The sequence below is a fragment of the Ciconia boyciana genome, chromosome 7 (assembly GCF_034638445.1).
Source record: "Ciconia boyciana chromosome 7, ASM3463844v1, whole genome shotgun sequence".
Lineage (NCBI taxonomy): Eukaryota > Metazoa > Chordata > Aves > Ciconiiformes > Ciconiidae > Ciconia > Ciconia boyciana.
The window spans coordinates 29925924-29949360 of NC_132940.1; the positions used below are offsets into that span (position 1 = coordinate 29925924).

The 23437-nt window shown below is 53.4% G+C and overlaps 1 protein-coding gene across 3 annotated transcripts in view; it reads left to right on the forward strand.

Annotated features, from left to right (window-relative positions):
* Positions 1-23437, forward strand: part of LMX1A (LIM homeobox transcription factor 1 alpha) — a 44592-nt gene that overhangs the window by 15380 nt on the left and 5775 nt on the right. For all 3 annotated transcript variants that reach the window (XM_072867648.1, XM_072867647.1, XM_072867646.1), the window contains one exon: positions 22769-23001. In XM_072867648.1, coding sequence (XP_072723749.1) covers positions 22769-23001 — 233 coding nt within the window. The remainder of the gene's footprint in view (positions 1-22768; positions 23002-23437) is intronic.

The following is a 23437-nucleotide window of genomic DNA, read 5'->3' on the forward strand; positions in this document are numbered from 1 at the left end:
CCTAGCTGCGTAGGCAGGCTGCCTTCAATGCAACTTTTCAATTGCAGCCCTTAAATACCTTTCTCAAACAAGCGAAGGCTTTTGGGAACAGCGTCTTTTCCAGATTCCCTTTACTCTGTGCTTCAAGGCCCACCCGCTGCTGGAGGATTCATCACCTTGCATGGTGTCAGCCACCAGCTGAAGCGTCTCTCCCATCAGAAATAAGGAACGAGGTCCTCATGTGTCTGGAGCCGAACCGATGCGATGGCACTTGGCCACTTACAGTAGTGGGCGATTACTGAGCCCCTGCCAGGAATTCTTCCAGTGGGATCGGGAATAATCTCGGGTGTTAAATTTGTCCTGCAGCGTGTAACCTCTAAGTAGAGCCCGTCGTGTTTTGTAACGGATCATATGATGCCGGCGATGGCAGCCACTTGCCCTGCGTTTCAAGGTCAGCGCTGAGCTCGGGGCTGGAGGGGCAGCTCCTGGCTGCAGCCTTGCCTGGCTGCTGAGCTGTCTCGCAGGGCTCTGCTCCCTCCTGGGGTCAAGCCTTGGGAGCTCAGGCTTGGGGATGGAGGCTGGTTTGCTCCTGGCCGGTGAGGCTGCAGCCTGCTTCTTGGGATCTCCCCTTGCAGGGTGTGCTCCTGGGATCAGCGTGGCTCTGGGATGCAAACCCTGCCTGTGTCTGTCCTGCAGCCCCGTGAGGGTTCCTCGTGTGCTGCCGACATGCCATCTCCACATCTGGAAACCGCTGTCCCTTAGCCAGAGCCTGTGCATCAGGTGCAGCTCCATCCCCTGAGAGTTTTACAGCATCATGCTAAGGACAGCACCTTCCAGCATATATATAGACAATACTCCCTCGCTCTCAGTGCCTTAAAATACCTCCCAGTAAGGACTTCATCTTGCATCCCTGAAGCCGGGGGAACTGCTGTGCAGGGACGGGTTTGCTGGCAGAGGTGAGGAGCACAGGGTCCTTGTCTCAATGGACAACCAGTGCAGTGATGCTTCTGCCTGCTCTGTCCCTTGGCTTCCAGCCCCTTGCAGGAAAACACAGCCATCCCCACGGGAAGAGTCTCCCACGGTCTTTATCAACAAATAAAAGTTTTAGGCCCATCACTGTATCAAGCGATTAGAAGGGACTTTTTGGACAGGTCATTAAATAAGAATTAGCTGGAGTTTAAAATATTAATGGACAATTGGCCCTTGCCAGTTCTCTTGTTACACGAACATTTCATTTATAATTTGGACCCAAGTTGGGATGTGCTGAGAGATGCTCAGGCTGCAGCGTGCGCACAGGGGTTAACATGGTGCTCTCTCCTGCCAGAAAATAATAAAAGCCAGGGACTGTCTAGGGATCGTGCGTGAAGGATTAGGAAGAGGATATGCACGGGGCTGTCTGCAGCTGGTTGAAGTCTAGCACATAGGGGTAAGCCTGGAAATCATTGCTTTCTGATGGCTGCGAGGGGGCCAGCGTGGAAAGGGAGCTTGTCTCCTAAAACCTGGGGAGCTCTGCAGCTGGCCGATGTTTTCAGTGGGAGGCAGCGAGTGGATCCTCTCTCCTTGAGAGACGTCTGTGCTGGTCGGGAAGGAGGAAGCACTGTGGGGTGGATGCTTCTGCCTCTGTTTTCCAGGTGCTGCAGTTGTTCAGTGTGAGCGGAGGATGCTGGGCTCTAGGGATTGTTTTTTTTGGTGTGAGCAGAGGATTCTGGGCTCTAGGGACTGAGTTTTTGGTGTGAGCAGAGGATGCTGAGCTCCAGGAACTGGGGTTTTCCAGCTTTCTACAGGATGCCCCATCAGATCTCCAGATTATGCTGGGAGTCTGGCTTCATCCACAGCATTATCTGTGGCTTTTTGGTTTTTAAAGTTAGAGGTCCCAGAGTCAGGGGATTCAATGAGGCCGTCCCCTGCCTTTCAGTAGGGAGCACTTCCAGCTCTCTGGCTCTAGGGAAAGCTGGAAGATGCTCAGGTCTCACGTTTGTTTGACTTCTTGATGTTGGCAGTACTGTTTCCTGAAATGGTCACCTCGAGCTGGCTTGGGAAGCCGGAGTCACAGCTCTCCAGCTTAGCGAGTGCATGAAGATTTCCTAGCATCAGTTATTCAGCATTAGGATTTACCTTGCAAACACCATGCTCATGGAAGGTGTCTGCTGAGATGAAGGCATCCGAATTCCCCAAGGCAAGTCAGGGCTTTATGGCCCTCACCCAAGAGAAGCATGTTGCTTTTGTGGCAACTATTAATTGCTTCCTGAATTTAAAAAGCATAAACAAACTCGCTTGCCAGGGAACAAGTTAGCCAGTGCATAAATGCTTTGCTGTTAATGCGTGGCTGACCCTGACGATGATGTGAGGACCAGAAGAGCTTTCAAAGAATTTACCAGAAACCATTTCAGGGGAGGTTGTGTGTTGTAAAACCTTAAGTAATGGGATGGAGGGAATGAGATTAGATAATAGTTTGCAGAAACCGGGCACGATTCCTCATTGAGGATCTTGAGATCATTAGAAACATAGTGTGGTGAGGCAAGGCCCCTGTGCGTCCTTGTCCCAGCAAACAACAAGTGAGTTTACAACCTGGGAAACGAGATTATGGAAGGGGGTTTTTAATGCACTGCAATAACAAGTGACGTTAGGGAGCAAAACAGGGTCCTGTTACATCCAAAGGTGCATTGTAAAGCCGCAGCAGCTCCTGGAGGAGCAGCCCAGGATGGGGCTGTTTGTCCTGGGTCGAGGATGCGCGTTGCATCCAGCACCCATTGCAGTAGCACCCGGGCACCTTGTAGCTTTGGTGTGGGTGTCTTATGCCTCTGCTGTGCTCACCCCAGCTCAAGGAGCCGCTTCAGGAGGACTTTTAGCTGCTATAGCAAGGGAGGTGGTGTCGTATCTTGCTTTCACAATCTCTTCCCTCCTGCCGCCACCTGTCGTAAAGCTTTTTGCAGGTTTCTAGGGGGCTCTGGCACTTCCTCACCAGCTCCCCAGCCCGTGGACGGGGCCGCTGAGCTATTTCACAGGGAGATGCTGGCGCATGGGGATGTTTGCTGCCTCCCCGCTGCAGCAAGGCCTTTCATTTGCTTGCTACCTCCGTTGGTTTGCTCTTCCTCAGGCTCCCCCTGCACTGGAGGGGGAGGGATGGGGTTGGGCGAGCTTTAGGGATGCTGGTGGCTTTTGATGACAGATCTGCTTTTACCATCTGGGGCACGTGTTGGGTTTTCCCAGATGTTTGGAGATGGTGCCTGCCACGAAGAGCCGGGCAGCTCGGCAAACAGTGTTAAACCGCTCTCATTTGAAAGGGCAGGCATGGGAAAAAAAAAAATGTTTCGCCTGTGGCAAAAAAGTATTTCTCAAATCCAATATCTATGCAATGAGGGGTACTGCGGTGGGAATTGTATATCCTTTCATGGGGCAGTGCTTGCAGGGAAAACAGTCAGCGGTCAGGCTGCCTCGAGCCCTAATAATGGTCTTGCTGGCTGCCTGGGGCAAGGCGCTGGTGCTTAAAAGATCAAATCTAGTGGCTGATATTTGGCTGTCTGTTAATGTTGGCATAGCAGGTCATGTCTGGGTTGTCCGTCTGTCATGGGGCTGCGTGGCACATGCATGGGTCGGTGATGTTTTCAGGATGACAGTGCTTGACTCCAGGGAAGGTGTAAGTCTAGGTTAGTGTTGGGGTGTGTGGTTTTGCATCTCCAGATTTCATTCTCTCCAGCAGAAGGACAGAGTTCAAAGGGGCTCTGGCCTCCCTGGAGTAGGAAATGGTGGGATCCACCCCAGAGCCTTTTCTCCTCTTACCCAGAAGTGTCCCGCCCCAGCCGAGAAGCCCGAAATCCAGCAGGGTGTGGAAATGGGGGTGGAAAGGTCCATGTGAGGACCGTGCTTCATTCCTACCACTGATCGTTCCTCTTGAGCACGTGTGAGGTTATGTTTGATCTGGGTCTGAGCTTGTGTTTTTGTCTTTATTCTGCTTTAGAAAGGGGGGAAAAAAATTCAGGAGGCCCCAGTGAGATGGGCTTGGAGCAGGGTGGCTTTCGCTCCACGGAGAAGGCGCTGGCGTCCAATTTTCTGTCTCGCTTTGTTTAATGGACCTGCGAACCGTTGCAAAGCCAAGATTGCACAGGCGAACGCCCCACGGCCAGATTGCAGGGTCTTGCTTAACCCAACGCTGCCGGGTTTCACCCCGTGGCTTTCACGCGAGGTCTCGGCTTTACCTTTTCACCAGTGAGAAACTCCCCAGAGTGGCATGGCCGACCCTGGGAGACAGGGGCTTTCTTTTGGAGGTGAGTTTTACTCAGCCTTATAGATACTTTTTGGAGATATGTAGGTCGAGGTGGGAAGTACTTTATGATGGCCACAAGGATGGAGAGGCTGTTTTGCACTGCAGTGAAACGAGTTTTCTCCTTCTCACGATGTGGCTTGGAGGCGCCTTTCCATGCTGGTGACACGCAGGTCACTCTTTGCCTTAACCGCCTTGGGAGGTATCAGTTCAGAAGGTGTTCAACAGGTTAGCAGGTGACATCATTAGGCTTCAGTGGTAACACGCCGTGGAAGTAACAGGGAGACTTGCTCAGTGGTTGATTCACTAACCAGGGGCTCTGTTTTGCTTTGATTTGGACTCTGTTTGTGCTTGGATGGTTTTCCTCCTGGTGCGTACCTTCCCCACGGGCTTTCGCAGTGGATTCGAGCAGTTGCAGGCTCTCGGGCAGGTTTTGGCTTTCTGCCTGCAAATACGTGGCCTCATGTCCTGGAGTGATGTTACTGCTGCCTTTCAGCTTTGTGGGAGCCCTTTCCCACCTCTGGATGCCGCAAATGACTTCCAGGGCGGAGGAAGCATCTGAGGGAGAGGAGATGCTGTAGAAATCAAGGCATGGTGGCCTGGTGTGCCACATCCATCACTGTATCCATCACCGTGTCCACCACCCCTGCCCCGTGGGTCACATCCCTGTCTGGCTTTGGGGACCACTGGTCCCAGAGGCAGGGAGCGCCCAGTGTGGAATTTTTTCTGGGAAATAGGGGCAGAGAAATACAACATTGACATTTCCAAGCCACCAGGGATGTCTCTGGAAGAGGAGGTGTGGAGGTGCTTGGGCTGGGGTGAGTTTTGGAAGCTTGGAGTCCCTCTTGCGCTGATGCTGCTGGGAAAGGCTGTTTTTATCTGGCATTTTGCACCTCGCCGGAGGGTGAAGTGTCCCCCCGCCTGCCCTGGCTGCTGGCAGGGCTGTGCAGGCAGGAGGCGGGCAGGGAAGGAAAGGAGGAGAGGATAACGCCCCAGCCGGCCACGGGCCCTGGCCATTTCTGGATGAGTAGGTCATCTGGGTGTGGGAGGGGAGCCGGTGTCCAAGCCAGCCCGGAGAGGCTGAGGTTGGGTGTATGTGCGATTTGGGGGAAAGTGAGAAGGGATTTCTTAGGCGAGAGGAATGCAAGTTTCCTCCTTCACATATGTCTCCTGTTCTTCCAGTTTGCAACAAAAGTCATCAAATTGCCCAAGACCTGGCAGCAAGGACAGCCCGAGAACAGCCCACAAATCACGGGAAAGTATCTCCCCTCCTCCCTGCCTGCCTCCAGATACTTGTGCATCAGGAACTGCTTTAATCCCCCTTTGGGTGATAAAGCTCCTGCCCCTTCCCAGTGCTGGGCGGCTGCACAGCCCAGAGCCTCCGGAGCTCGTGCATGCTGTAGCACCAGTCCTGGTGGGTTAGAAATCTGGGTTTCCCTTGAATTCATTGCACTTTTAAACCCTCCAAATGGTCCTGGGAAGGGCTGGGGTGCTCAGACGTCAGAGGTGGCAGCAGCCATTTGGAGGAGACACCGTGATGTGGCTGGCGTGACTTTCCTTGCCCCCAGGTGGTGGGGACAAGTGGCAGTGACTCAGGTCCTGCTTGGTCTGCACTGGGAGAGGAGGCAGCGACTCCCAAGGATGCCCAGCCGGGGAGCACCAGGGTTTGGGGGTGTAGGGCTCCAGCTGAGAGGCTAAGGAGCAGTTGTGTGTCAGGATGAAGGCTGCTTTTAATAAGCCCAGCCCTTTCCTTGCAATCCTGCCGGCTGCTGGGTTTTTTTGGCAGAAGGAGCTGTTGGTGAAGCAGAGCTGCAGAGATCAGGCAAGCCTTTCTGTGCTCTCCTGTTCACCCCATACATCATGGGGATGGGCAAAGTCCCTCCTGCCTTCGTAACTGCGGGGTTAGGATTGCTGCTGAAGGGGTGTTTCATGCCGTTTCGTCTGTCTCGCCTGGGGCTCCCAGAGCAGCGTGAGAGCAGCTCCAATCCCACCATCCTCCCCCCATGAGCGCTTGCATCCTGCCTGGTTTTGCAGCCACCTGGTTTGCACCAGGAGGTGCTGGTCCATTAGGATCCCCGTAAGAAAGGCACTCAGGCTACCCTGTTTTGATTGTTTGAGTTGTTATAGGATTTTCTTACAAGAAAACAACTGTATCCATCTTATTATTAAGTGTAGACTAGCAGTGGTACCAGGGCGAGGACCGCTGAAGGTATCCCACCCTTGGGGACCACCCCTCATCCTGTGTCCCATAAGACAGCACGGGTGCAGGTTTCACCAAACGGCCCAGGGGCTCGTGTGATGGAGGAGACATGGGTGGGCTTTGGCGTGACTGGAGGACAAGGGCATCCGGCACTTCGCACTTGTCAATGCACGGCATGCAGTGAGTGAAGGCGGCAGTGTGAGGCTCTGCAGAGGAGGAGGAATTACTTCTATGTACAGCTTGGGAGTGGGGGTCTCCTCTAGCAGTGTGAACACAGCCATTAGCTCTGTGCACTGACTGCTGTCCCCCCGCCTTGCCCGGCTGGGGTGAATGTGGCAGCCCTCTGCCACCTCTCCCCTTCCCGTATGCGGCTGATCCGCCTGGGAACCAGGCACACAGCCCCTGCTCAGAGGGGAGATGTTCGTGTGATGGGGCTTCCCGAGCCCAGGCAGGGGGAAACAGCTCCAGATGAAGTCAAGTTGCATTTAACAGTTCTACTTGGGATATTATTTTTTCCTACAAGGCACTACCCCACGCTAGCAGGATGCCCTGCGGATCGCCTGTGTGTGGTGCTGGTCCTTCTTCAGCTCTCCCGGTGAAACCTTGCAGACTGCCCCGTTTGCTGAGCTGCTCAGGGGCAAGACCCCTGACCTGGCTTGCAGGGGAGCCAGTGGGCTGGCTTCCTTCGCCTGCTCGACACGCCGCTCCTGCACTGAGCCACTTTCCGCTTCCCTGCTCCTGCCTTTTTCCTCGTGCCGCAGCATCTGCTCCGGATGTTTTTCCCCCGCACTGCAGAAACTGCATTTTTCCAAGCTGAATTTCCTTTGCTATTTTTTTTTCTCTCTCCAGGGTCCCCTTCAGATTGTTTTGCTCCATTCCATCCTCTCCAGTTTATTATCTCCTGCTAATGTTATTAACATGCTAATTAGTCCCTAATCGCAATTGTCAATGAAGATGTCAGATAGGGCTGATACTAACCCTGATCCTTCACACCAGTCTTTTTCTCTGAATTCTGCAGATTAGTCTGTACCTTTCCCATCATCTTGGTTATTTTATCTGGTTTGGCCTCACAGAAGGATGCTCATGTCTGTGTGAGTGTGATTGCTGCCCTAGTAAAGACTCTCTGAGATGCAGCATAGGGTGGTTTATGAAACCCCCAGGGCCAGGTTGGTGATGGGTGTAGCTCTGAGAGGTATTTTCTGGCTGGTCCCAAGATCTTGTCTCAAAGGCAGGGTGCGTGCCTGGCTCTCCGTGACAGCCCCCTTGGGAGGCAGAAGGAAAAGGACTTTGGAAAGTTAAAGAGCGGCATTTGCCATCCCGCCTATACACTCAACCCTCTGGCTGCTCGGGCATTGTACAAAGGTCTTCCATGACTATAAATAGGCAGAGAGGTAGGCAAAGAGATGGCGAGATGGGATGAGGACAGGCGGCGAGCCAGCCTTGGCTGGCATCTGGAGCTCTCATCGCCTTCGTGCGCAGAAGAGGTGCGGTTTGTTCCGGCCATGCTGCTCTTGTCAGGCAAAGTTTGCCCCCGCAGAGCCTATTTTTGAACACAAAACCCCCTGGTTACCTCTTGGAGGTGCCACAAAGAATGGGACCGGCTTACGGTGAGGTGCCCCGGTACTGCTGTGGGACGTCGAGCCACGTGCTTCGAATAGCTCTGTGCAGACGTGGCCTATGGAGATGAAATGTGGCTCTTGACCGATTGCGAATAAATCAGGGTCAGGAGCTTGAATGCTGGCCAAGAAACCCAAAGGGATAAAATATAGCCTCTCTACAGACTGTTAGCAAACAGCACGTGGGCTGAGATCTGCTAGATAAATTTATGCGCTGTGAATTGTTCATCCAGCTGTAGTGGAGGGATGGACGGACCCACCGAGAACTAATAACCATATGTGGTGGACATGCTTTCGGTGCTGACCTTTAGAGGTTCAGCGGGGCTGGGAGGCCACTAGTGGCACAGTGACATCTTCTTAAGGATGTCACTGGGAGGGAATGGACACACGTGTTGCTTGATGCGAGGGAGGGGGACTCAGGCTGCCTCTGCCCTGCATGTCCAGGAGACAGGCTGGCAAAATAAATTAATACTCCTGACCTTGGTTTTCCCATCATGTCATTTGAAATAAACTGAGGATAAATACTGGGCTCTTTGCCTTTGCCTGCTTGTTTCTGAGCTTGTGGGACATGCTGGCCCGAGAGCTCCCATCGCTGATGCAGCCCAGGGAGATCAGTTTAAAATGGGAGGAGATAATAGGGAAATAGTGAAAAGGTGGGATTCTTCCCCAGTCTTAGGCTGTGGGCATGGGGCCTCCAGCACCGACTGTCACCCATTTCAGGTGAAATGCCGGGAGCTGACAGTGCTGCCCCGGCCATGGGGGCTGCCTCCTCTTGCTCGCCCCAAATCCCTTGTAGCCAGGAAGAGAAACATCAACTTCACATTGGGATTAAATGTCCTGGCGGCGGAACCAGCTCCAGGCAGACCGGCTTAACGAGCCTTTGGGCTCGGTTCAACTGCTTTAAACCAGAGAGATGGGCCTGAGCCCAAAACATGGAGCCAAAGAGCCTCGTACTTGTCCAAGCTGTAGACGAGCGTGAGTGGTTTGTGGCTGGTCCCTCCTTTCCCTAACCAGGCATCTGCTTCCCGCCCTCCGCCCCGGGACGCTGGATGTGTGCGTGCTGTCATCAGATGGGACTGGCTTATATATTGACATCTTGTATGTCGACATCTCGTATATCGACATCTCTGTCCTGGCTTTAGCTCAGCTTGCAGAGGGGACCTGACACTCCCGTGGGTACCAAACCCTGCGCCCTGGGTCTGGCTATGGGAGGGCGACTGCTCTGTTCTCTTGTCTCATTTTAGCCCAGTGCTGCAGGGGGAACCTGATTCCCCTGGCTGTGATTCAGTCTCTGAATGTGGGGAAAAGAAATATCCCACGCTTTGGGGGGAAAAAGCGTTTCTCCTGGATGCTGGGCCAGTCCTGCACTCCTGGGCTGGGCTGAGCAATCCACCTTCCCTAGGCTGCAGTGGATATTGAGGGGGCTGCGGACTGACTCTGCTTTCTGGGATTTGCAGCATCATTTTGAGGTTGAGAGCTGGAAAGAGAGGCTTTTCCCAGGCTGGGCATCCCCAGCAGCCTGGGAGTCTTCTCCAGGACAGACCGGCCGCTAGCCGTGCCCAGCGTCCCTCCTGCGCTATTGCAGCAGGGTAGTCCACGTCCCAGCTCCGGCAGGCTGCGGATGGGGACTCCTGCCTCGGTGGCTAATCCTGCAGCCCCCCCCTTGTCGCCCCCCTTGCACCTTTGCCTTGGGCTGTGACTTTTGACATGGGCAGGACACATTTAACAGTGTGCTCTGAATGCTTCACCAGTGGCGATCTGGCGGGTTGCGAGCTGCGGGGCTGTGTCACAGCTCCTGCCGGAGTGACACCAGAGCTGGCATCGCTATCCCAGCTGGTGCCGGGGACCCTCGTCCCAGCGGCAGCTGGGGGCAGGTAAGAGCCACCAAAGGCTGGCGCGGCTCTCCACGTGCAGGGTGAAGGATCCCCACCGTGACTCGCACCACTGTGCGATTCAGTGATCTCATTTGTTCTTTTAAAAGTTATTTAGACTGCGTCAGAGCGAAACACAGTAAGTTTGTAACACTGACTGATTTTTCCACTGAGACGTCTTTCCTTTCTCCCTGTGGCAGTGAGGATTTTGACAAAACCTCCCAAGGAAACCACAAATAAAACCCAGAGCAATGAAATCAGTGTGAAAAAGTGTGATGTGGTGCTTGGGTTGGACATGCCCGTTGCTTTTGGTGAGGCAGCTCAGAAAGCCCAGCACTGCACAGGCAAACCCTAAAGACATTTTGGGGGAAAAGCTTACCTTTTTTTTTTTTTTTTTAAATTTAAAGGATGTGATTTTGCAGGAAGGTGTCATTGTGGTCCTTTGCTCTGCGGCCAGGCACCCCAGGGTGTACTCCTTTATCATCAGCGTCTAGTCCATCCCTTAAAAAAAGGCATCTGCCAGCTTTTCCAGAGAGCAAATGTTGCTGGGGCAGGCAGGAGAAGTGTGCCCATGCTGCTGCCCAAAGCCGCTTACTTATCACACTCCAGGCAAAAGAGCAGGGCTAGAAGGGACTCCCCAACACCTGAGCAGCAGGAGGGGGGGTGTCTTTCTTACCCCACCCCAGCCCCAACAAGCTGGTGCATTTAGTGTTTCAGTGAAAGAAATGAGACTTCTGCTGGGGATGGGTGGCTTTGGGGGTTAATGGATCTAACCTACTACCTGGACACATTTGTTATTGCTGTTGGTGGCGTTTGTGGTCTCCCTTGGTTGCAATCATTAGGTTCCAGAGTGAATAATAGGCACGGGGTAGTTTACACTTGTCTCAGGTGTGAGGGGACAACCCAGCTTTAATTTAATACCTTTCAAAGATGTTGCCTTCTAGCTGGAAGGATTAGCAACATCATTTTTGCTGTTGTCTTCCAGAGGGTCCTGCTGGGGTTTTGCAAAGCCCTGCCCTGACGTTGCCGCTCTGTGGGCTCCCGTCCCACTGGCTCTGTTTACTAGCACACCTTTTGGGGCCAGGAGAGCCTTCTCCCGGCTGAAGGCGTTGAGCCATCTTCCGCGAGGGGTTCGCAGCTAATTGGTACAATCAATATTTGTTTTGCAAATGCAATTGGAGGGAAAGAGGGATTGAGAGCACCAGAAATTCAATTGAGCTGTAAAAACAGATACTGTGTAAAGGGAATCCTTTCCCTGCCAAGCAAATATTTAGAAAGGAGAAGCAATAAAATGAATAAGCAACAAAGTAATATCCTGCCTCGATGGCCGCCAGAGGCTGCTGGGAAGGGCTGCTGCCCGTGACGCTGTGATAACCCCGAGCAGATGAGCGGCAGGAACTTGTTTCCTAGAGAAAGCGTGTTTGCTTTTACCGTCTAATCCGTCAAAAGTTCATCCTGGCACCTCGGCAGCACTGGGACCTGTCTCAGGTAGCCCGGCAAGCTGGGCACTGGCCCCACACCCCTGCAACCACGACCACGGCATGAGCCCTGTGGTGGCACGGGGGACAGAGCTGTCCCTTCACGCTTGTCCCCCCTTGTAGGGGTCTCTGGTCTTTGCTCCCACATCCCTGCTCAGCCTTCTCCGGTGCCCCGGCGACGGGAGCGCACAAGGGAGAGCTGTGGGTGCTGTGGGGTGTGAGGGGTGCGTGGGGCAGAGCATCGATGGTTCATGTCTGGAAGGAAATTCCAGTGCGTCAACACTTGGCCTCAGCATGCCTTGGCGTGAAAATCAAAATGATTAAGGGAAAAAAAGAAAGATATTTTTTCAGATCAAAAAGCTCCAGAAAAATGTTTTGGGTAGGAATTGGTGAGGTGGGGTCCAGCCAGGGCTTTTGCCAAGTGGGAGCAGAGCGCCGGGGTCCCTCTTTTCCAGGTTGCTCAGCATACCTGTACACAGCCCTTCGGTACCCAAGTGACTTGAACCAGAGCGGTCCCCTTGGGCTCATGTCTGAATTGAAAAAACTCTGTGGAAAACAAAGATTTTTTCAGAAAAAAACATATAATGTATGTACATACATGTGTGTATGTGTGTGTATATACATATATAAAAAAAATAGAGCACGTAGAAGGAAGGGAAATGGTTTTATGGGAAAATTCTCAACCAGCTCTGGCGCTGAGCACCTTTAGGCCAGTTTGGAGCCTTCTGAGCATCTTCCCCCCATGATGGATACTGACCCCTCTAATTGATGTCAGGGTCTGAGACTGCTTCTCATTTACTGGCATCAATTAGAGCCTTTTTTGGGGGCGGTCATGGCTCCTGAAACCACCTTGAAATGCAGTCACTACAGAGAAATCAAAAAGAGGTTTGGATTCACATTGATGTAAAACTGAATTTTCAAGAGAGTGTTGGCTAAAAATGTAGACTTTCCTCCCAAACTTCCCCAGACTGAAGAGGAAGAAGCTCTAAAAAAGAAAGTGAATTTTAAACACTCAATAATCACATTTTCCTGAGGTTTTACCCCTGTTTGTTATGAGACTGAGCTCTTCTAGGATGCTCAATACCTCCAGGGAGCTGATGCTCAGACCCACAAAAGGCAGAGCAGCTCTCCTTCTCCATGCATGAGATGTCATTTGGGAGCAGGTTGCTTGCCGGGATCCCGGTCGGTGAGCTGCCCATCCTGGCTGCCCATCGCCGGGCTGCCTCTGCCGGCGGGTCCCCGGGCCACCGATGGCATGAGAAACCCCCCCGCACACCGTCATCTGTTATTGCAGCCCTGTCTCGGGTGCCGCTGAGGTTGCAAAACGTGCCCCAAGCATTTGTTTCTCCCGAAACCCCAGCCTGAGAGCACACGCTAGAATAGGGCTGCAACATGAGATCAGCGGCGGGGGGGAAAAAAAGATGGCTTAAATTTAATGTCTTTTTAGATGAATATTTCCATTCATTCCAGAGCATATTCCTCTGGCATTTGCAGCGCGCTTGTTTAGCCGAGTAGTTAACAAACTTCATCGAAACACATGTTATAGTGCTCTCTAGTGCACGGAGCTATGAATGAAGGATGCCTCTTTTGAGATATCTCGATGTGCAGCGCAGCTTTTGCTCCGGAGCAGCCTGTTAACCACAACAGCTGCTTCCCATTGTGGAAATGCTATTTAAAAAAAACCCAAACCCATCCCAACAACTTGACAACACACGCAGATGATATTTATGCAAAACCCTACGCGAGGGTGAGCTGGGGTACATGGAAATAAAAGATAAGGCAAGAAATAACCCAGCCGGGAGACTGATATCTCCCCACCAGCAGTGCCCGGTGTGCTCCCATGGATCTCTGTTTGCCGAGCTGGTCCGAAGCAGCTGGTCTCTATGTCCGACTTAGTTTACTCTGTTTAGCTTTTATACAGCCGAGCGATTTTTATAGCTGCTGGAGCGCCGGGAAGCTCAACAGGATATTGGCCGCCTCCTAATGAGAATTTGCCACACTGGCACGTCAGCACAAGCGCCCTGTGAATTTTAAATGCCTGGGAAACAGCAGCTCCCGCGGCCCCATCCCCAGATACTCGGAGAGCCCTTGGGGGGAACATGGGTTTTCTGTTTAATAAAGGAAAATGCAAGCCTTGATTGTAGCCTAGGAGACTTGAGAGCAGCCGGGAGCCCCAGTGCTGGGGCATGGCTGGACCCAGTGCACATCCACCCGCGCTGCCCTCGATGGTGATGCTCTGGGAGAGCCCCCCAAAAGCCAGGGGAGCCCGCCCTGCCCTAGGCAGTCAGGGATTTGGGTGGTCCTAAGCATGAGGTGGGACCTGTGGGGCCAGTCTGGGGGTGGACTTGGTCCCCTGGATTTTTCTGATCCTTTTTTGAATCTGTTGGTACAAGGTGGAGATGAATTTATGGCATCATGGGGGAGTCGGGGCTGGAAGGGACTGGAGGTCCCCAGCCCTACCTCTGCTGGGAGCGGGGCTCGCTTGGACACTGGATCAGGTTGCTCAGGGCTGGGGCCAGTCGAGTGCTGGCTGTCCCTGAGGAAGGAGATTTCACAACTTCCCCGCTTGGTCTGAATGCTTTCCTTTCTTTTGTTTTTTGTAACTCTCCTTTTGAAATTCTGAATGGAAAATAGAAAAAAATTAATTTTTTGTTTTGTTTCTATATTCGTTTTCCACAGGAGGTTTACAAAAGATTCAGAGGCAAATATAATGACTTACAAGGGGGGTACTCTAAGCTGGAACAGAATGAAAATAGCTCCTTCCCCCACAGTGGTACAGCATGTTGAAAAGACAGTGGGTATGTAAAATCCCCAAGGGTGTCGGAAAACCAGCCCGCAGGATTTTTTAGCCAGGATTTCTGTTTCTTGGAAAGAAAAAAAAAAAAAAAAAAAAAAAAAGGTTTCAAGATCATCATGTTTTATCTGCAAAATGAATGACACAAACAGCATTTCCTTCTCTCCTAGTTATTCCTGCCCCGCTTACAAAGCCAGCCAAATCGGGGTGGTGGCGGCGGCGATGGCACATCCTCTTGCTCCTGGTGACTTTGCTTTTCCATCATTTGCCTCCCCATTAATCTCAGTACAAACAAAGGCTCTGAAGAGACAAGCTGAAAAGCTCCTGGGGGTACGTTTAAATCAGTCCTTTCTAATAATGTCTGTCGACCTCTCTGTGGAAGCACTGCTCCCCAAGGAAAGGACACGGAGCCGCGGCAGCGTGCTGAAATATGGTGGGGTGTAATTAATTCTGACCTCTGGCTCCCGCTCACTCACTCTCAATATTAAATTTGACTAGTGATATTGTGGTTTTTCAATTATCCTTGTTTTCTTGGGGGCACAGTGGGGGAGGGGGTCACTGCTCGAAATTCGGCTTGGTGGGAGATACATCGGCTGGGATGCAGAACTGCCGTGCTGTGGCTGGATGAGATCGATCCTTGGTTCGTCTGCATTGGGATGGCGTTGGGGCTTGGACGCAGTATCGTGTGTGCCTCTCCCCCGTGTCCCTCCCGCCTCAAAAGCCAGGTGCTCGATCGGTGCTGTGATGGGGCCAGCTCCCTGCCTGATGCTACACACTGTTATGGAGGGTGGGGGGGGGGGCACAAAAACAAGGAGCCTTTGGGGGAAATGGGGAGCAAAATAAGCATTTTGGTCTTGTTGTTCTGGCCTGGTCCGGGAGGTCGCTTTCTGGATGCTCCTGAAGTCAGTAGGGGATTTTTATCATACTCCCCGAGGGCCTGGAGGGGACCCAGAAGCGTCAGCTCCTAGAGCACCTTGTTGGTGAAAGTCTTATTAGTATGTCCTTGATCAGAAATGGAGCAACTTAAAGCAGTCTTAGAAGCCGTGCACTTGCTTGACCTTTTATTTTGGTGTAGAGGAAGCTTGAGGATTGCTAGTGTATTTTGGCAGCGGCTGTTTGCTGGGAAGGCTTCTTTTGTCTGTTTATTTAACCCTATCATTCTAGTGCCCCTGCGTGTCCCGGCGTGGTCTCTGGAGGGCCCGGGGGGTGTTAAGTGACCACTTTTGGACCTTGTCCAGGAGGCAGGGATGAAGGTGCCCTTTCCTGGGAAGGCTTGGGTGGTTCACATGTAGCAGACGGAGGGTTAAACAGGCCAGCGGCAACCCCCTCCTCCTCTGCTGCCCCCCATTCCCCTTTGCCACCACCTCCCCAGCACTCTCTTGTCACCGGTCCTCTGCCATGGCACCAGGCACTGGGAGGGGATGCGCGAGCTGCTTGGGTGCCAGTGAGGATCAGGGCAGGAGCTCATTTAGGGATGCTCCTGCAGGATGCCCATGCATGGACCCCCCAGTTTAACCCCTCCAAAGCCTCTGTGGTCCCTGGACAGGGCTGTCCCCCTCCTCTGTGCCCCAGCCATCCCTGACGGTGGCTCTGCCTTTGAAAGCAAGCTGTGCTTGTTGGCATCCACCGCTGTGACGGGCTCTCTGAGGCAGGGAGGTGTGCGGGGCTGGGATGCACAGCAAAGCGGGATGCTGGATGGAGTAGGACCACTACGTTTGGACCCTGAAAGAGCTGAGTTAGGTGAAGAAAGGTGAAAAGCAGGACTCTCAGGCTTCACCTCCCTTCCTCTCTTTCCCCGGCCTCTCGGAGAGCAGAGCCGCCAGCCAACTACTCAGGGGTGGATTTGCAAGAGGCCAAGGGTTGGTTTTTTGGAGTCCCCATCTCGGTTGCCAGCAGCGGCTTGGCTGGTCCCCGGGGAGAGCTCACACCCTGGGGCCGTGGAGGCGAGCTCACATCAGTCCCCAGGATGAAATAAGCCCATTTCAGCCCGGTTGCCATGTCCCCTTGAAGTGTCGGAAGACACGTTCAGGCAGCAGGAATGAGAAGGGTTTGAGCCGGGGGGGAAGGAGAAGGGAAATTAAAAAAAAAAAAAAAGGAAAATGCCACTTGCTGCAAAGCGAGCGAATTCTCCAATAAACCCAAATCTGCTGAGAATACATTTTACAAACATGCAGCGAAGTTGACCGCTTTTGTTTGGGCGTTTGTTAAGCATTAACTAAAGAATGCCATGGTCCAGCCTGCTCGGTGTGAAACCTAATTCTCCCCCTTTCTGGAGCCATGGCATGGAGTGCTCAATTTTTTTCTCTCTGTAGGACTGCAGCCTTCTGGTACTCCAGCCAAAAAACACTCATATTTTAGCAAGCTTAGCCCCGGCCCCGTTGCCAGGCAGTAAAGCGAACACTTGTCTGCCTCGGGGCGGGGGGGGGGAGCCGGGAGACTGGGAAGGGTCAGGAGAACAGCCCCAGGGAAAACATCCCTCCTCAGTCCCACTGGAGAGCTCTCCGAGGGCTCGGCGTGCGCAGGGAGGGAAGGGGAGGGTGGCTGTGGGTGCTTTCCTCTGTCAGCCCGGGAGCCCGCAGACCCAGGGTGGGTTTGGAGGTCCCCAGGGCTCACTGGTGCCGAGTTGTGCTCCGAATTGCTCTCCCCATCCCCGGGACATGCCAGCCTGCTCTCCGCAGCGCTGAGATGGACCCAGCCCTTTCCTAGTTGCTCCCATGGCCTTGGCATCCCTTCTTCCGGGGCCAAGGGTCCATGTGGTCTCCCCATCACTGTGGACAGGGATGCCCTCGCAGGCAGCACGCACGGGGGGTGCATCCATGACCCTTCTGTCCCAGCAGCGGTCCATGCCCCACAAGGGCCGGAGAGGGGGACACGGTGATGGGAGCCTGGCGGCAGCAGGACAGCAACTCGTTCCCAAGCCATGGGTGCAGGGTTGACAGCGACTGGCTGTCAGCCCGTTGAGGACCCGGTGCTGCCATCCCCTCTTCCAAGGGGTGACAGTGAGTGAGAAGTTGACCTGCTGCCAAGACAACTCAATCCGGCATCCTCGCTCCCTGCAGAGCCCTGCGGCTTGCTGCCGGCGCCTGCCGTTAGCCTCCTCCCCGTGCCCTTCACGCCGTGCGTGGCCATCGGCTTTTCCCTGTGCCAAGGTCACGGCTCCGGGGGGGGTCACGACTTTGCTCTCCAGAGAGCCGTCGGTTGGGGATGGCTGTGAGCATGGCCGGGCTGGAGGTCCCTGCACCTCTGATGGGTCAGTCAGGGTCTGCTCCTTCTCCTCCTGGGCCATGGTGAGAGCAGGAGATGAGTTGGTCAGGTCTCTGCACCGAGGTGCTGGAAAACCCAGCGTCTCTGTGGATGCATCTGCTGCGGGCAGCCCTGGCAGGGAGGCGAGCAGGGCAGCTGCCTGCACCACTTGGTAGGGACCGGTGCCAGCGGTGCCCACCCCAGCCCTCAGCCAGGAGCCCGTGGGGTCACTCGGGGACTGCCCCTGCCCCTCTCATCACATTCCCGGGCCAGGCTGGTGCGGGCAGGGAGGAAAGCATCCCTCCCCCAGCAGAGCTGCCTTGCCTTACCCGCCGCCCGAACCAAGCCTTCACGCGGCGTTTGAGATTTGTCCATCAGTATTTAATATCGGCGTCCCCGACCCGCCGACCCCCCCGGGGAGGCTCCGAAGGGCCGTGTTTGTATGCGGCGCACGCAGACAGACAGCAGCCGGGAAGCGCCCGTCAATCACGGCCCCTTTCAGCCTGTCACCTCAAAATAAAGGGAGAAAGAGGGGGTGGCGGCTCCTATGGGAAACCGGGGCTGCCCACGCTGCTCCCCCTTCATCGGTGCCCCGGGGACAGGATGCGCCGCCCCAGAGGTGGCTTCGGCCACGTGTCGAAATTTCTAGGTTTCAGTGATGCTGTGCAGATGGAAAGCCCAAGGCAGAGGTCTGGGATGGCTTTCTCAAGGAAGAGGAATAATTGCATGGAGATGTGGGGTTGTGTCCTAGGGGAAGGGTGGATGTCTGTAATGCCAGTTAGCTTGCTTGGGGGTCTTTGAGCTGAAATGTTGCGCTTTTGGAAATGGCAAAATATTTTGTTTCAAGATTTTCTTGAAACCCACCACCACCACCTTTCTGTTTCAAAACTGCAGATTGTCATTTCAAAGGGGACCTGAATTTAAAAAAAAAAGTATTTTAATGCGGATTAATCAATACAGGAAGAGGAAGATTTTTAAGATCAGAAACAAAAGGTTGTATGTTGTGATAAAAATTGCTTGCATCACCATATTTTAGTTCCAATTCTTCCTAACTTGAGTGGTTTTTTTTTTATTTACGAATATTCACTGTCAGTGCTTCGTTGAGGCTTTTACTGAGCTGCCCGTGGCAGGCTGGGTTTACACCAAGCATCGCAGTGCTGAGCAGGTCACCCTGTCCCTGCACCTGCCAGCTTCGTACGTGGTTAAACAAACCCAAAGGCTGCCAGCCAGGCCTGATTTAGCTTGCTACGGAGGGAAAAAAAATCTACTGAGAACTAAAGCCTGCAGCATCCCTCGGATGGCAGAAATGACGGTGCTCCCGTTGCAATTTAGGGGTGGCTAATTTCTTCTTGGTTTAAAACCTGTTGAAGTCGCTGGGCAGAGCCAGTCCTTCTTCTGTGCAGCCTCCTGTAGAGGAATGTAATCTCGAAGTCCCCTTTGCAGCTGCAGGGAGGCACAAAGAGATAGAGAGGGGAGAAAAGATGGTATTTGCTCTGCAGCCTGCTGCTTGCAGCAGGAGGGAGCTGGGAACAGAGCTGCAGATCCCTGAGATGGAAGAAGACATCTCTGGATCCAGGCTGGAGTATCTTGCTCAGGCACAAATATTAAATTAATTGCTAGATCTGGGGCTGGAAGAAAATCTTCCTTCTGCCCCATCTCAGGCTGACCAGAAGTGTTTCAGTGGGGCTATCCATGCAGGGTTTATGCATGCTGGAGTTATGCTATGTGGGGTTACCCCTATGTTGGGTTATTCCCAGGCATGCATGGGGTTATCCATGCATGGGGTATCCATGTGTGGGGTTATCTGTGCACACTCATCCTCCCCAGTCCCCGTAGAGGACCTGGTACTGTCCACGGCTGGTCCAGGGCTGTAGGGACCTGGGACACCAGCAATGCTCTTTGCTCTCTCCCCATTACTACCCGTGGTAGGTTACAGTTTTTATGCCTGTGACCTTTTAGTGCCTAAGATCTGGGTTTATTGTGGGGTTATAAGGAGCTCTTTATGGTTTCATGCTGTGGAGAAGGTTTTACAGGGATTTCTCTGCATCTCACGTTGCCCAGGGATGGGGGAGTCCTGCACTGGGCAGTGAAAGACACCCCATCCATCCGGCATCCCTCAGCGGGAGCTGTTGGGGACTCAGCATTTTGGAAATTAAATCATTTATTCAGCAACCAAAGTATGGCTTTAATGTCTAATATTAGGCAACCATTTACCTAAATCTCACACCTTCCTGTTTTGCAACACGCTTTGGGCTTAGAAACATCCATCGCTCGGTTGGTGCTGCTGTGCCTAATTGGCAAAGGTTCATGGCTTTCTAATCAGCGCCCTGGAAATAGAGATTTTCGGCACATTCATTCGTGAAGATTAGATAGCAGTAACATAATAGCTTATCAGTATTTTATTGCTGAGAGCAGTTAGTAATCCCAACAGGTAGGGCTTACACTTCATTTAAACAGGATGAGAATGCGTTTCCAGATGAATACAAATCGCCTCCACTTTGACATAGAAGAGACATAATTAAAGACAAAACGACTACAGAAACATAAAGTAATAACACAAGCCTGTGTTTCTCGGAGCTGGAACAAGGAAAAATGACCCTTCAGAAGGGATGCTTTCAAGGGAATATACATTCCTCTCTCCCAGGGCAGTCACAGGGACGCTGAAAATATATATACCTTAGAGGAAGACAGTTGTATGTTAACCTGGGAAATTAAGGTTGAATGTACAAAAATAAACGTTACTAATGGCATTATCTGGAATTATAAACTTCTTAATCTCCACTTTTTATTTGATGATTTTCCACTTTCTGTAGCAACAAGTGTTTTATACAAGCTCTATAACATCCCTTTCCTACTTCTTGGGGGATGCTACAATTTGCTGAGTGCACCGAGGACTTGGCTGGCACAGGCAGAGTGATGCACCCCATCCCCGTGCTCGCTGCTGCTGTTTTGGGAAGACCTGGGAGCGAGCAGGCATAGCCCACGTGCCAGCATGAAGCATCTGTGTGAAGACCCCAAGGCGGGAGGGAGCCGATGCCAATAAAGTGGGGTACATTTAGGGGCCCCATACCCAGCCCTTCGAGCCCTCGACACCCAGCCCCAAAGGCTGGTGGGCACCGCTGGTGGGTGGCAGTGTGCCGTGGCACCCCGCCAGCTGTGCCCACATCTGGCAGGCAGCTGTTTGCCTCCGGAGCTCGGTGCTCACCAGCCGTGGCACGGGGCACCAGGAGGTGATGCTCTGTGGCTGCCCCTGCCCATTGGCGTGGGGAGGCAGGCGTTATCCTCTGCTCCTGCACGTATCTGCCCTCCTCGTGCCGGTGGGACACGCTGCCTTGCCTGGGCTCACTGGCTTCACGCGAGCAAGCGCTGATCTCTGGTGGGACGGGCACAGATGCAACCAGCTGCTGCCGACTCTCCGGGGCTCGCTGCCTGCGCGGTGGAGCCTGCCTGTCCCCCTCCGGCGGTTAGCACAGCTGACCGTCTTGTTTATCAGCTATTGGGCAACTAAAGCAGTGAAATGAAAAGGTGAAATGAAGCCTGGCTGGGATTTCACAGGAGCAGAGGCTGCACATGGGCTGCAGCAAGATGCATGCCTGTTTGCTGCTGGGGAGCTTTTGTTCAGCAGCTTCTCTGGTGTTACGGGTGCCTTCGCCTTGGGAGCTACCTCTGGGGCACAGACACGCACGTTCCTTGCTCTGCCCCCCATCTCCTTGTTTTATGGGCTATAGAGCTCGTCACAAAAACTTTTTTAAATTATCCCCATTTTCTGATGGTTTTGCTGCAAGGGTTTTGCATACATCTGGTCCTCTCCTTGTTGGAATGGGGCTGACTCAGCACTTTTCATTTCCTATGTGGTTTTTTGTAACAGCCCAAAAAAGAGAAAGGATTGAAAGCCCACTGGTGGCTGCAGAGCTCCAGCCAGCCATCCCGAGCCCCGCAGACCCCGGCCCCGCAGGTCTGCCCCGGGGATGACACATGGGACAGGGACCATGGAGGTGGGAGCTATCTGGGGCCAGTGGAAGGCTGGATGCAGCACTCCCTGTGCAGGTCCCTGGGGCATCCCCAGGCTGGGACATGGGCAATGCTCGGAGATAACCTCTGCAGGATATGTGCTGACTTCTGACTTCTCTTTCTGGGCCAAAGTCATCAAGACAGAGGAATAATAATGTCCAGTTCCCACAGATATTTAGGACGAGGCTGGGTAAACTGTGATCTTTTTCTTTATGGGGCCCAAGCTAAAAACACAGATATCTGGGGGTGGCAAAGAGGTTCTGGTTTGGTACCTTCAGAGATGTCTACTGGGGGAAACATCCCATTCACTTAAAACATCCAGCCCATGGTTTAGCTCCAGGTGCCTCCAAGTCCTCTCAAGCCAACACTGATGCTGCCACCTCCGCTCCGCTCACCTCAGTTTCCCCAACTGTAAATCACTGATCATGCTACTGAGTTTCTCAGTAAGGACATTTAAAGTCAGAGAAAGAAAAGCTCTGTTTCAACCTAACATGTTATTGCTGTCATTATTATTATTGGCTTTTAAGTATAAAGCCAGTGTGTTGAAACCTGGAAACTGTATAATTAGGGATGCCTTAAACACTGTCACATCAATGTCAAGGAACAAGCTGAGCTTTTTCTTTTCCTTTTGACACATCAAGACTTCAATCTGTCACCGGCCTTAACCCAAAACTTGCTGCCATGGAGATTTTTGATATATTAGACATTCCTGATGTGTTTGCAAGCAGGAATGGGGCTGGTCCAGTGACCCATGCCAGAGGGACAGGGTGGGTGACCAACAGCACAGATGCTTTCTGCAAGTGCTTGTTGAGAGGCACAGATGAGCTTGCTGGCCCCATTGCCATCTCCAGCATCTCCTTACATCTAGGCATGAGCTGGAGACACATGGACATGTAGGGTTGCCTTGCTAAAACTCACGTAGATGTGGTGTGTCCCATGTCTTGGGGTGGCGGTAGCTGGACTGTTGGATTTGATGCCTCTTTGCTGTTCACCTGGAGCGTCCGGACGTTGGGCTCTTTATCCTTTGACTGCATTCATGGTAAGCACCTGGTAACAGGTCAGCCAAAAATGCTAAAGTTGACCCAAAGGCAGCATCCCCCATTGGCACAGGGCAAGCTGGCAGCACGTGCTGTGTTACGCTGGGTGCCAGCACTGTTGTGCCCAGTCCCTCAACGCAATCAAAGCACCAACGGGGTGACACAGTGGTCCTGTGCCGATGCCCGTCTCCCCACCACAGGTGCCCCGTCCCTTGTCCCACCGGGTGCAGCCGCGGTGCTGCTGGGCATCCCAGCGGGATCTCCTTTTGCTCCCCCAGGCTCTTCGCGGTGAAGTGTGCCGGGTGCCTGGAGGCCATCGCGCCCAGCGAGCTGGTGATGCGTGCCCAGAAGAGTGTCTACCACCTGCGCTGCTTCTGCTGCTGCGTCTGTGAGCGGCGCCTGCAGAAGGGCGACGAGTTTGTGCTGAAGGAGGGGCAGCTCCTCTGTAAGGGCGACTACGAGAAGGAGCGGGAACTGCTGAGCTTGGTGAGCCCGGCTCTGTCGGATTCCGGTAAGGGGCAGCCCGCGCCCGGCATCTCCCCGGCTGGTCCCGCTCCAAGGCCCCTGTGAGTGCGGTGGGGTCTGGAGGTGAGGTTTAGGCTCGCTGCCCTGAACCTGAAGGGAATGCCCCATGGTCTGAAGGGAAAAGCTCTGTAAGCACCTTTGCATCCTCCAGCCAGAGTCTCTCCCACCTCGGTGGCAAGGGCGTGAGCGGGGACCTCGGCAGCGGAGGAGCTGCAGGGCTGGAGGATGCTCTGCGGACCATCCCATCCCATTAGGCTTGTTTCTGTAAGAGCTTGTGCTCCTGGCCTGTGCAGGGCACTGGCACCCCATCCCGAGGGGTGTACAGCCTCCCCGGGCGCAGGAGGGAGAGCCGTGCTGGCCGAAGGTGACATCTCCCACCTCCTCGCCCAGGGAAATGGAGGAGCTGCCCCTGGTATAAATAC